Source organism: Lissotriton vulgaris, chromosome 2_1 (assembly GCF_964263255.1).
Source record: "Lissotriton vulgaris chromosome 2_1, aLisVul1.2, whole genome shotgun sequence".
Lineage (NCBI taxonomy): Eukaryota > Metazoa > Chordata > Amphibia > Caudata > Salamandridae > Lissotriton > Lissotriton vulgaris.
The window spans coordinates 1,644,768,748-1,644,784,049 of NC_141687.1; the positions used below are offsets into that span (position 1 = coordinate 1,644,768,748).

A 15,302-nucleotide genomic window follows, 5' to 3' on the forward strand; every position below is an offset into this window, starting at 1 on the left:
CAGAACACTCATTACGCTTTCATTCACAGCTTCACAGCAAGACAGTAAACAGGATGAACGGACTCAAGAGTGAACAGAGCTGCAGCTTACACTAATCACACACACACTGTCACATTAGGCAAAACACTAACAGCCAGCCCTATACAGCACGTGCGACTCCAACGCAATCTAAGATCATACCACTTCGCCACTACAGCACCAAACTTTCAGTCTGAACTTCAAATTGCACATTTATTTGCACGCAAACAGCCTACACTTTAGAAAATTCACGCAGAACGCATTCATTCGCAGCTTCACTGCAACACAGTAACTCATCCAAGTTACAAGCTGACACACGCACTCCCCCTCCCTTTTCCTCCCACTCCCTCTCTCTCCCTCTGTCATCTCACCCTGCCTGTGTGCCAGCCGTGGCGCACACACTCACAGCAGCACCAGAGCTCTTAACAGGTCTTTAAAAGTCCATTTACATGCTAATGTGGCCTTTACGGGAAAAATTAGAAAAGATATATTATAACCAACATTTCTTTCTTCTCCTTTCAGATTATTAAAACAACAACGAAAGAAACACAAGTTAAGGTAAATACTACTTTGCCATTTAGCGGAAAAATTGTCAAAAGTTCATACCTTACAGTCCCCCAAAAAATTAGGTACTTGGGAAAGGTTATTAATTTACATTTGTTGCTAAAAACATTTTAGTATAACATATAAGATGCAGAGATGCTTGAAAGCAAGTTACCATCAAGGGAATAGGAAATTTAATAGCAAATCACAAGGTAAGCAATGCTTACCAAATAGTGTTTTTGCTGTCTTGCACAATTTATGCAAGCCAGTAACTACTTGGAACTCTAATGATTTGCATTATATAATGGACCGTGGGGACGCTTTATATCTACAAATGCATTCTATTAACAAAGAAACACTTATGCATCCAGATGACCTGCCAAGGTATATAGACCACAATCAAGAGATATATTCACTTTTGCTACGGAACGCTTACTACGGTGATGTCCTTAAACGTTTTGATAAAGCCTACCCAGATATTAGCACAGCATTAAATGTTACTCTTAATAAGCACTGTGGTGTTATACTTTGTATGAATGTTTATGTTATAGCTATTTTCAAACATATGCAATCATACTTTGTATTTGATTCACATAGTAGGGACCATGAAGACATGCCTCATTCAAACGGAACATGTGTTACAATTGCATTTCATTCTTTTGAAGGGCTGATTCAATATGTTGTGAAACTAGCATATAACTTTACACATCAGGCTGAGCAATGTGTCCAATTTGAATTAACACCAATAGATATAAAAGTCATTAAGAGGAAATCATTTACAAAAGCACTTACAGTGCACAAGAAAAATAGTCACCTACCTCAAGAAAGAAAAATTTGGGTACATACTACTCAATGTACTCCTAATCAGACTATAACATCAACAACAATGTCTTCAGATGATTTACAGAATCAAAGTAAGGGAGGGAATAGCAATACTAATCATTTATCACAATTACCAGGGAATAGTAAATCTATACAGGGAACAAATAAACAGTCTCTAAAAAGAAAAAGGGATTCAAGTACATGTCCAACTAAAGTTGTAAAAAGAAAAAAAATTAATGCAGCTGAAGAAGAAATTACCAACAGTCAACTAATTGGTATTGATAAGCACAGACCAAGATTAACGCAGGGCCAAAACCAGAAACGAGGTAAACAAATCCATACAATCATTCGCAAATTCCACCGTGAAATATTGCATGGCCCGGAATACATTTGTACTCTTTGCGATCAATTGTGGCATAAACAAACGGTGAAAAATATACGCAGTGTTAGCCAATCCGAAATTTTCAAAAAGTGTAACATTAGTAACAAGAAAACAAATTTTATTTGTAGGACTTGCTATTATTACATTCGCAAAAATAAAATACCACCATGTTCTATTGTAAATGGCATGGGGTTCCCAAATGTACCAGTTGAATTAGAATTATATGATTTAGAAGAAAGATTAGTTTCACCTAGGATACCATTCTTACAAATTCGGACTCTGCCACGTGGTTTTCAAAAATCATTATCAGGTGCAGTAGTTAATGTACCTGCAGATGTTATGACAACAGTTACCATTTTACCAAGGCAAATTAATGACGCCATGACAATCCCAGTGAAATTAAAAAGGAAATTAGTCTATAAATCATATACACATTATGAGAATATTAGACCAAATACAGTAAAAAAGGCAGCTACATGGCTAGCTAAAAATAGTACAATGTTTAATGAATATGGTGTTACTATTAACCCTGACTGGGAGTATATACCTACAGAAATAGAATCTCATAATGAGACTTCGGAGACAAACAATTCATCTGATAGTTCAGACAACATAGAAGCTGGAAATTTGGATACTATGTTAACAAATGAAACAATTACTAGTAATTCGGTGAATGTGTTAAGTTTAGCTCCAGCTGAACATAACACGCCAAGAGGTTTATATGAGGATAAAGATTCAGAGTTTTTGGCTTTCCCTACTATTTTTTGTGGTGAACGAAGGCCTAACAATAAGGAAAGACACATACCGGTACATTATAGTACTATTTGCCAAGCTGAGTTAAGGAGTTATGATAGAAGAGTCGCTAAATCTATTACTAATGTGTTTTTTAAACTGAAGAAATTACATATTAAGCAGATCCAGGGTAAAATCAACATTTCCATCAGGAAACATTTTACAGATGGAAATAAAATAACTGCTAAAGACATAAAATATAATATTGGCAATGTTTTACAGTTTAATGAGGGTTACAAAGTATTAAAAACTATACGCAGTTCACCTCCATATTGGGAAGGTTGCAAAAAAGATATTTTTGCAATGATAAGGCAACTTGGCATACCCACTTTCTTTTTGACTTTATCTGCTGCCGAAACAAAATGGCACCATTTAATAAATATACTATTGAGAGTTAGAAACTTAAAGGAATGTACAGAGGAAGAATTCTTAAACCTGTCTTGGGAAACTAAAAGTAAATTAATACAAGAAGATCCAATAACATGTGCAAGACAGTTTGACTATCAAGTTAGGAAATTCTTTAATTGTGTTTTGCTGAATGGCACTAATCCAATTGGGGAAATAGTAGACTACTTTTACAGAGTCGAATTCCAACAAAGAGGTTCTCCACATATACATGCATTACTCTGGGTAAACAAAGCACCACTGTATGGTGTTTCACCAGTGGAAGAAGTCAATAGCTTCATTGACAAATATATCACTTGTCATAAGTCTGAGAACCCTGTTTTACAACCGTTAATAAATCTACAAAGGCATGGTCACACAAAAAATTGCAGACGTAAACAGCAACGGACATGCAAATATCAATATCCAAAATATCCAATGTCAAGAACGCTCATATTAGAGCCATTAACACTTGAGGAGACAAATAAGCAATGGCAAGATAATATTAAAATAATACATGAAGCTATGAATAATACTACTTTTAATACACTTTCTTTTGAGGAATTTTTAGACTTCATTAAAATGGATGATAAAGAATATATTACTTCAATACAAACTAGCTTACAAAAAACAACTATTTTTTTTAAAAGAACACCAGGCGAATGCTTCATCAAAAACTACAATAGTACTCTTTTAGAAGCTTGGCGAGCAAACATAGACTTGCAGTTTATACTGGACCCTTATGCTTGTGCTGTCTACATTATCTCATATATCAGTAAATCGCAAAGAGGAATTAGCAAACTTCTAGCGCAAGCTGCTAAAGAGGTAACAAGCAATAGTAATATCAAAGATCAACTTAAACACATAGGAAACAAATTCCTCAACTGCACAGAAATTAGTGCTCAAGAAGCAGCATATCTAATTCTTCAAATACCATTACGGAAAAGCTCACGATCATTTGTATTTATTAATACTAGCCGTCCAGAGAAAAGAACTTATTTAATGCGTGATATCGAAACGATTAATAACTTGCCAGAAAATTCAACTGACATTCAATGTGAAAATATTATTATTAAGTACTGCAAACGCCCACAATCATTAGAGATGTGCACGTTAGCAGACTATGCTGCTAATTTCAACTATGTGAAGAGAAAAACACATGGGAGAGAAATCAATGATTGCGAAGATTTACTTGCAGAACAAAACTTTTACAGCTCAGATGAGGAAGAATTAGAAATAGAATGTAGTAACGGAAATAAAGAACAACAGAAACAGAATTATGATTATGCTTTAAATAAGCGCACACAAGGGAAAATAATACGCTTTTGCAGATTTAGCAAAAATAATGAACCAGAAGAGTATTATAGAGAAATATTAATGTTGCACTATCCATGGAGGGAAGAACAGAAAATACTAATCAACAAGGAAACTTACTATGATAGGTATCTGGAAGTTAAAACATTTGTTGACGCACAACTAAAAATCTATAACAAACAGCATGGCGAAGTTACAAACATTATTCATGAACAGTGTCATGAAAATTTAATTTCACCTCCTCTATCACCAACTGTTAATATACAGACAGAAGACCAAAATCCTGAAAATAATAATAGATATGATTTGGCTCTAGATTTAGGAATTAGAACTACAACCGAAGAACAAAGCTCAACTAACGTTATTTTACCCAATGATAAATACCAACAACTTATGCAAAACTTAACGGAAGAACAACTTAAATTTGTTTACCATCACTTGCATTGGTTTAAAACTACAAGCACTCCATGCTATACTTTTTGCACCGGAGGGGCTGGTGTTGGGAAAAGTTTTGTAATATCTGCACTATATCAAACTTTACTACGGTACTATAACACTAAGGCAGGTGAAAATCCTGATAATGTTTATATCTTACTTACTGCTCCAACAGGAAAGGCTGCACATAATATTAATGGCAAAACACTGCATAGCACTTTCAAAATACCTGTGTCGCAAAGTTTGACTTATAAACAACTGAGTCATGAACATAAAACTGCTCTACAAATGGAAATGATGCATGTTAAAGTTGTTATTATTGATGAAATTTCAATGGTGGGACACAATATGTTAAATTTTATACATAACAGGCTTCAAGAAATAAAATCATCTAATGAACTATTTGGAGGAATTTCAATTTTAGCCATTGGTGACTTTTACCAATTAAAACCTGTATTTGACAGATACATTTTTCAGGATTCTACACAGTTGTATTGTCCTTTAAGTGCTAACTTATGGAAAGAACATTTTAAAATTTTTGAATTAACAAAAATTATGCGCCAAAAAGAAGATCTTCAATTTGCTCAACTACTAAACCGGTTGAGAGAAGGCAAGCATACTGAAGAAGATATTTCACAAATTAAGCAAAGGGAAATACAACCTGATGAGAGTTTATTAGAAACAATCCCATATATCATGTCAACTAATATAGAAGTTAATGAAATTAACAAAAAGGTTTTGGAAAAACATTGCAAAGATTATCCAGTCTACATAACAGTAGCAAGCAATACCGTCAGTTCTGATTTGTCAGAAAATGTGAAAAAAACTATTCTTAAGCAACTGCCCAAAGATCCACAGAAAACAATGGGCCTTTCACATACATTACACATTGCCTTACAACTTCGTTATGATTTAAGTTGCAATGTGGATGTCAATGATGGTTTAACAAATGGCGCAACTGGTGTGGTACAATTAGTTGAATTGATTAACAATACACCTATTATTGTTTGGTTGTTATTTGACAATCAGAGTATAGGACAAACAACCAGACAACAATATAAACACTTATATCATTCACAAATTCAAAATACATGGACACCAATACATGCTATAGCTAGACATTTTCAATACACTAAGAAATTTATTACCATTATACGGAAGCAATTTCCTTTACGCCAAGCATCAGCACGCACTATACATCGCACACAAGGTGCAACTCTCGAACCACTTTATATACACTTTAATAACAGCAAGATTCATCATTTGCATTATGTTGCTATTAGCAGGGCAAAATCAATACAAAATGTATATGTACACAATTTTGATGAAGGTAAAATTTTAGTACATCCACAAGTTAATGAGGAAATGCACAGATTAAGGACAGAAATGCCACTTGAAATACATATCCCACAGTTACATACATACAGTGCACATTTCAATATCATTGCACACAATATAAGATCACTACAGAAACATTTTACATCTATGATAGCGGATAGGAATATATTACAAGCAGACATTATTTGCTTAACTGAGATCAACACTACAAGGAAGGATACAGCTACTGATTTTACGATAGAACAATACCATCACATTATATTTGATAAATTTCATACATACAACACAAACCATGGAATGATTATGTACTACAAAAAAGATTTATTTATATTGCCTATTTATGAGACACATGAAGGGATAGACATTTTACATTTTACTGTACATATTTATAACACGGATTACCTTATTATTATTTTATACAAACCACCCCAAAAAAGTATAACTTCTCTTTTGGCTTTTATCACAAATATTACGGATTTTTACCCCACACACAAAATGATCATTATAGGGGATTTCAATGTGGATGTATCTCAACAAAATGCAAACACCAAGCAATTACTTGGATTCTTTGAAGCAAAATTACAATGTCAACAACTCATTAACAGTTACACAACTAACTACCAATCCATTTTAGATCATATATATACAAATGAACAACTACACAACTATGGTACTTTAGAATGCTATTACAGTGATCATAAAGCAATATGGGTTTGTATTTAACATGTTATAACACATTTTCTATTTCAGATGATGTCTATTGAAGAAATCATAAACATTAATACCGATGACAACAAACCATATCAGAAACCCATACGAGTTAATGTCATCAACTGCACTGGAAAAACTACTTACAAAAATGCAAAACAAGAACAGAAAATTCTATTTCATTTGGCTCTAGCAGATAAAACTGGAACAATGAAATGTACTTGTTATCAAGAAGATTTATACGAGCAAACTAAAAGTAACTGTGGACTACTGATACGCAACTTTATCATCAAAAACAAAACAATTTTAATTACTAAGCAAACTAAAGTAACAAAATTTCCCGCTATGAAAATTGAGGAGGGCCTGATCCAACAAGCAAAGAACATTTTGCATCCGCCTGCACCATCGGCTTCTCCCATTAAGGAAATAAAACGTGCAAGTCTAAAAAGTCTTATGACCGTTTCAGGGACAATATGTGCCGTAAGTATGAACGCAAACATGTCATCATGTCAACTAAAAACAAGCATTGGAAATGCAATAGGTCTCGCATTAGAAAAGTTGGAGTTATTGGTATTGTAAATGACATATCTTATTTCTTTGTTGATTTTTAAAATTGCAAGTCTAAAAAGTCTTATGACTGTTTCAGGGACAATATGTGCCGGAAGTATGAACGCAAACATGTCATCATGTCAACTAAAAAAATGCATAGTTGGCTTACACACACATTACACCTTTGGTAACTTCACTAACAAGCTAAAAACACATAGAATTATACACTCTTTCACACTATGTAGAAAGTACGAGTTTGGAAAACTATAATATGCCAGTGCTTTGCTGTATACTACAAATACAAGTACTCTCTACAAAGCCATTTTTCGAAATAAATAATGCAATCTTTTCAAAAGGAGGTTCATTTGGGTCCTTAAATATGACACCTTATATTGCCATTCATACAACGCACTAGTACTATGTGTTTTTACAGTCACTATTTAATACAATGCTTAATTTTTGTGTAGGAAGAGGACGCAAAGACTGTCTTTATCAATGGGCAAGATACTCCACTGAAATCGATTACTTTAAAAGATGCAACAGATGATATAAAAGTGACACTCTGGAGAGAAGCATCACTATTTAAAATACATCTTGGAGATTATATAACCCTCACTCACGTAACTGTCCATGAATTCAATGCACAGAAAATATTGAATACAACGCGCCATAGCAAAATGGAGGTAAGCACAACAAACCTAACATTTTTGGAATATCTCTTTCAGCCACTCTGGGCCTTTCACCCACTCTGGGACTTTCACCCACTCTGGGCCTTTCACCCACTCTGGGCCTTTCACCAACTCTGTCCCTTTCACACACTCTGGGCCTTTGTCCCACTCTGGGCCTTTCACCCACTCTGTCCCTTTCACCCACTCTGTCCCTTTCACCCACTCTATCCCTTTCACCCACTCTGTCCCTTTCACCCACTCTGTCCCTTTCACCCACTCTGTCCCTTTCACCCACTCTGGGCCTTTCACCCACTCTGTCCTTTTCACCCACTCTGGGCCTTTCACCCACTCTGTCCTTTTCACCCACTCTGTCCCTTTCACCCACTCTGGGCCTTTCACCCACTCTGGGCCTTTCACCCACTCTGGGCCTTTCACCCACTCTGGGCCTTTCACCCACTCTGTCCCTTTCACCCACTCTGTCCCTTTCACCCACTCTGGGCCTTTCACCCACTCTGTCCCTTTCACCCACTCTGTCCCTTTCACCCACTCTGTCCCTTTCACCCACTCTGTCCCTTTCACCCACTCTGTCCCTTTAACCCACTCTGTCCCTTTCACCCACTCTGTCCCTTTCACCCACTCTGTCCCTTTCACCCACTCTGGGCCTTTCACCCACTCTGGGCCTTTCACCCACTCTGTCCCTTTCACCCACTCTGTCCCTTTCACCCACTCTGGGCCTTTCACCCACTCTGTCCCTTTCACCCACTCTGTCCCTTTCACCCACTCTGTCCCTTTCACCCACTCTGGGCCTTTCACCCACTCTGTCCCTTTCACCCACTCTGGGCCTTTCACCCACTCTGGGCCTTTCACCCACTCTGGGCCTTTCACCCACTCTGGGCCTTTCACCCACTCTGGGCCTTTCACCCACTCTGTCCCTTTCACCCACGCTGTCCCTTTCACCCACTCTGGGCCTTTCACCCACTCTGGGCCTTTCACCCACTCTGGGCCTTTCACCCACTCTGGCCCTTTCACCCACTCTGGCCCTTTCACCCACTCTGGCCCTTTCAACCACACTGGGCCTTTCAACCACTCTGGGCCTTTCACCCACTCTGTCCCTTTCACCCACTCTGTCCCTTTCACCCACTCTGTCCCTTTCACCCACTCTGTCCCTTTCACCCACTCTGTCCCTTTCACCCACTCTGTCCCTTTCACGCACTCTGGGCCTTTGTCCCACTCTGGGCCTTTGTCCCACTCTGGGCCTTTCACCCACTCTGTCCCTTTCACCCACTCTGTCCCTTTCACCCACTCTGTCCCTTTCACCCACTCTGTCCCTTTCACCCACTCTGGGCCTTTCACCCACTCTGGGCGTTTCACCCACTCTGGGCGTTTCACCCACTCTGGGCCTTTCACCCACTCTGGGCCTTTCACCCACTCTGGGCCTTTCACCCACTCTGGGCCTTTCACCCACTCTGTCCCTTTCACCCACTCTGGGCCTTTCACCCACTCTGGGCCTTTCACCCACTCTGGGCCTTTCACCCACTCTGGCCCTTTCAACCACTCTGGGCCTTTCAACCACTCTGGGCCTTTCACCCACTCTGGGCCTTTCACCCACTCTGGGCCTTTCACCCACTCTGGGCCTTTCACCCACTCTGGGCCTTTCACCCACTCTGGGCCTTTCACCCACTCTGGGCCTTTCACCCACTCTGTCCCTTTCACCCACTCTGTCCCTTTCACCCACTCTGTCCCTTTCACCCACTCTGTCACTTTCACCCACTCTGTCCCTTTCACCCACTCTGGGCCTTACACAAAACATAAAGTATAAAAATGTACTAACTAATTGTTGCATTTGTTTTCTCTCAACAGGTAACAGCCCCACCACAGGAAAAGATGGACATTCAAATTTATGGCGTCGAAAGCACCAAAGATGAAACTAGTATTATAACTATTAGGGTGACAAACACAGACGAATATCAATCAATGCCCATAGAAAATGAGATGCTAATTAAATGGTTTATGTTAGATGATGATGTTGACAACATTGGAGATGCGCTTGTACATTTTTTGCCGCAAACTTTTGAAGTGGTGTTTTGTAATGGGAAAATCATAAATATTGTTAAAGAGAAAGACGATGAAGACATATGTTCAGAATAAAATTCGCATGTTGGCAGGCTATCATATTTTTGTACAAAGTTTAAAAATAAATATTTGTGTGTTTTACAAAAATAAAAAGGTGTGGAATACAAATTATAAACCTCTATGGTAATTTTTTCACTACAGAAGGGAAAATATAACTACTAATACACTCAATTAATACAACATAGTCACACCCACATACAACATTCAGGCAATCCATCTCACATACGAAAAAAAATACAAAATACACACACTCTTTAGCTTGCACGCACTGCAGTAGTATGTATGAATGAGACTGTTGGTGTGCTAGTGCAGAGTGATGCTGTGTTGTTGCTCAATGTTACTGTGGGGGTGCAGAATGATAAGGTGGTATTGCTGCGTGTTGCATTGGTGGACATCAGTGATGACGTTGTTGGGAGAAGTGCAACTGTTGTGGTGCTGAGTTATGCTGTGGTGGTAATCATTGAACACCAACACAGCACCACTCATCACCAGCACAGAACAACACATCACAACAACAGCATTACTAAGCACCACACTAACATCACTCAGCAACACGCCAACATCACTCTACACCACCACAACAGCATCATTCAACAACAATAACATACAAAAACACAAACACACATTACATTAAAATAAACATTAACACATGCAAAACACTCACATATGCCAATCACACCCTCACTCACCCTCACTCACCCTCACCCTCACTCACCCTCAACCCCTCACCCTCACTCACCCTCACTCGCACTCACTCACCCTCAACCCCTCATCCTCACTCTCCCTCAACCCCTCACCCTCACCCTCAGTCACCCTCAACCCCTCACCCTCAACCCCTCACTCACCCTCACGCTCACCCACCCTCACTCACCCTCAACACCTCACCCTCACTCACCCTCAACACCTCACCCTCACTCACCCTCAACCCCTCACCCTCAACCCCTCACTCACCCTCACTCTCACTCATCCTCACTCACCCTCAACACCTCACCCTCACTCACCCTCAACACCTCTCCCTCACTCACCCTCAACCCCTCACTCACCCTCAGCCCCTCACCCTCAACCCCTCACCCTCACCCACCCTCAACCCCTCACCCTCACTCACCCTCACTCACCCTCACTCACCCTCACTCACCCTCACTCACCCTCAACACCTCACCCTCACTCACCCTCAACCCCTCACCCTCACCCTCACTTACCCTCACCCTCACTTACCCTCACCCTCACTCACTCACCCTCAACCCCTCACCCTCACTCTCCCTCAACCCCTCACCCTCACCCTCAGTCACCCTCAACCCCTCACCCTCAACCCCTCACTCACCCTCACTCACCCTCAACACCTCACCCTCACTCACCCTCAACACCTCACCCTCACTCACCCTCAACCCCTCACCCTCAACCCCTCACTCACCCTCACTCTCACTCATCCTCACTCACCCTCAACCCCTCACCCTCACTCACCCTCAACACCTCACCCTCACTCACCCTCAACCCCTCACTCACCCTCAGCCCCTCACCCTCAACCCCTCACCCTCACTCACCCTCACCCTCACTCACCCTCAACACCTCACCCTCACTCACCCTCACTCACCCTCACCCTCACTCACCCTCAACACCTCACCCTCACCCTCACTCACCCTCACTCACCCTCAACCCCTCACCCTCACCCTCACTCACCCTCACCCTCACTCACCCTCAACACCTCACCCTCAACCCCTCACTCACCCTCACTCTCACTCATCCTCACTCACCCTCAACCCCTCACCCTCACTCACCCTCAACACCTCACCCTCACTCACCCTCAACCCCTCACTCACCCTCAGCCCCTCACCCTCAACCCCTCACCCTCACTCACCCTCACCCTCACTCACCCTCAACACCTCACCCTCACTCACCCTCACTCACCCTCACCCTCACTCACCCTCAACACCTCACCCTCACCCTCACTCACCCTCAACCACTCACCCTCACCCTCACTCACCCTCACCCTCACTCACCCTCAACACCTCACCCTCACTCACCCTCAACACCTCACCCTCAACCCCTCACTCACCCTCACTCTCACTCATCCTCACTCACCCTCAACCCCTCACCCTCACTCACCCTCAACACCTCACCCTCACTCACCCTCAACCCCTCACTCACCCTCAGCCCCTCACCCTCAACCCCTCACCCTCACTCACCCTCACCCTCACTCACCCTCAACCCCTCACCCTCACTCACCCTCACCCTCACTCACCCTCAACACCTCACCCTCACCCTCACTCACCCTCACTCACCCTCAACCCCTCACCCTCACTCACCCTCACCCTCACTCACCCTCACTCACCCTCAACACACTATCACACTACAACCACACACAAACACTTACCACCACAGCACCACTCTTCACCACTACAACATTACTCAGCAGACAAAGGTCATACAATCAAAACATGTACGCTTTTAACAGGCACATACACCAACAGCTATCAATGGACGCTTTCACCAGGCATACACACACAACAGTCATCAGTACTGCAGTAGTATGTATGAATGAGACTGTTGGTGTGCGAAATACGGATGTGGTGGTGCAGAGTGATGCTGTGTTGTTGCTCAATGGTACTGTGGGGGTGCAGAATGATAAAGTGGTATTGCTGCGTGTTGCATTGGTGGACATCAGTGATGACGTTGTTGGGAAAAGTGCAACTGTTGTGGTGCTGAGTTATGCTGTGGTGGTAATCATTGAACACCAACACAGCACCACTCATCACCAGCACAGAACAACACATCACAACAACAGCATTACTAAGCACCACACTAACATCACTCAGCAACACACCAACATCACTCTACACCACCACAACAGCATCATTCAACAACAACACACTATCACACTACAACCACACACAAACACTTACCACCACAGCACCACTCATCACCACTACAGCATTACTCAGCAGACAAACGTCATACAATAAAAACATGTACGCTTTTAACAGGCACACACACCAACAGCTATCAATGGACGCTTTCACCAGGCATACACACACAACAGTCATCAGTACTGCAGTAGTATGTATGAATGAGACTGTTGGTGTGCGAAATACGGATGTGGTGGTGCAGAGTGATGCTGTGTTGTTGCTCAATGGTACTGTGGGGGTGCAGAATGATAAAGTGGTATTGCTGCGTGTTGCATTGGTGGACATCAGTGATGACGTTGTTGGGAGAAGTGCAACTGTTGTGGTGCTGAGTTATGCTGTGGTGGTAATCATTGAACACCAACACAGCACCACTCATCACCAGCACAGAACAACACATCACAACAACAGCATTACTAAGCACCACACTAACATCACTCAGCAACACACCAACATCACTCTACACCACCACAACAGCATCATTCAACAACAACACACTATCACACTACAACCACACACAAACACTTACAACCACAGCACCACTCATCACCACTACAGCATTACTCAGCAGACAAACGTCATACAATCCAAACATGTACGTTTTTAACAGGCACACACACAAACAGCTAGCAATGGACGCTTTCACCAGGCGTACACACACAACAGTCACCAGTGCATCCTTTCACCAGGCATACACCCACACAAACAGGCATCAGTCCACGCTTTCAACAGTCACACACACCACCGGCCATAAGTGCACGCTTTCTAACCATTTTTTAACGTAGCACACACAATTACAGCTATACAAGCATGCTTTGGTGCTGTACAGTACTGCAGTAGTATGTATAAATGAGACTGTGGGTGTGCTAAATACGGCTCTAGTGGGGCAGAGTGATGATCTGATGTTGCTCAATGGTACAGTGGGGGTGCAGAATGATAATGTGCTATTGCTGCGTGTTGCATAAATGGACCTCAGTGATGCCGTTGTTAGGATCAGTGCTACTGTTGTGGTGCAGAGTTATACTGTGGTGGTAATCATTGGACAACACTCTACAACGACACTGCACCACTCATCCCCAACACTCATCAGCACTACAACATTATTCACCAGACAAACGTCACAAAAAAAAACATAAACAGTGCATACATACTACCAATAAAAATACTTCAATGTGAACAACAAAAGGACAATGCAAAGCCGCGAAACAAAACACGTACGGCGAAACGCTAAACAAAAATAGCCAACAGCAACATAAAAATTATTTTTTACAGGAGGCGAGTTCAGACGGAAGTACACTACAGGACCCGCATACCAAAACGACACGCGCAAACATAACTCAATGCATGGCAAAAAAACGAACTAAATAGCAGCCATTGATAACATGAAAAAACAAACTCTAAAGAAATGAGCCGGACAGAAACAAAGTGCGAGCAAAGCAAGACCCCAAACAATAATTAGATTCATATCACAAAAAGCAAATTCATAAACAAAAGTGTAACAACTCACAAAGGCACTCTTTAATAATATAAAAATAAAATAGTAATTACCTGTCGATCGTAGCAGCTCATTCACTGAAATGTTGAGAAAAAAAAACAACACACAAACAGAACATAAAAAGTGCATACATAATACGTTTAACTAAAACAATAAAAAAAGTAAAAGGCCATAGCATAGCAGCGAAACAAGTCACATACGGGTCAAAACAACACAAAAAAAAGCAAAGTCGGAGAAAAAATAAACATCAGAGTGCGAGCTCAGGCGAAACGAAACTACAGGAACTGCATACCAGGAAGACACTAGCAAACATTAGTCAATGCATGGCGAACAATCAACTTAAAGACGAGCCACTAATAGCATAAATAACAAGAAAAATGCCAGACACAAGGCAAGTGCGACCGAAAAACACGTACGGCGAAACGGAACTCAATCCATGGCAAAAAATAAAACTAAATAGCAGCCATTGATAACATACAAAACACACTCTAAAGAAAGGAGCCGGACAGAAACCAAGTGCGAGCAAAGCAAGACCCAAAACAATAATTATATTCACATCACAAAAAGGAAATGCATAAACAAAAGTGTAACAACTCACAAAGGCACTCTTTAATAATATGAAAATAAAATAGTAATTACCTGTCGATCGTAGCAGCTCATTCACTGAAATGTAGAAAATTTTAAAAAAACACACACAAAGAGAACATAAACTGTGCATACATAATACGTTTAACTAAAACAATCAAAAAAGCCAAAGCATAGCGGCGAAACAAGTCACATACGGGTCAAAACCACACAAAAACAAGCCAAGTCGGAGAAAA

At 41.1% G+C, this 15,302-nt stretch overlaps 1 protein-coding gene across 1 annotated transcript; it reads left to right on the forward strand.

Annotated features, from left to right (window-relative positions):
- Nucleotides 1-6,778: 6,778 nt before the first annotated feature.
- Nucleotides 6,779-10,101, forward strand: LOC147733001 (uncharacterized). Its single transcript, XM_086958894.1, has 3 exons — nucleotides 6,779-7,216; nucleotides 7,753-7,968; nucleotides 9,814-10,101. Exons 1-3 carry the CDS (start codon nucleotides 6,779-6,781, stop codon nucleotides 10,099-10,101), a joined length of 942 nt encoding a protein of 313 aa, XP_086815020.1.
- Nucleotides 10,102-15,302: the final 5,201 nt, after the last annotated feature.

Excerpts from the sequence above, each read along its gene's own strand:
- LOC147733001 (XM_086958894.1), top strand. The coding sequence starts at position 6,779 with ATGATGTCTATTGAAGAAATCATAAACATTAATACCGATGACAACAAA. Across the intron at positions 7,217-7,752 it reads TTTCAGGGACAATATGTGCC|GAAGAGGACGCAAAGACTGT; the intron begins GTAAGTATGAAC and ends ATTTTTGTGTAG. Across the intron at positions 7,969-9,813 it reads CGCGCCATAGCAAAATGGAG|GTAACAGCCCCACCACAGGA; the intron begins GTAAGCACAACA and ends TTCTCTCAACAG.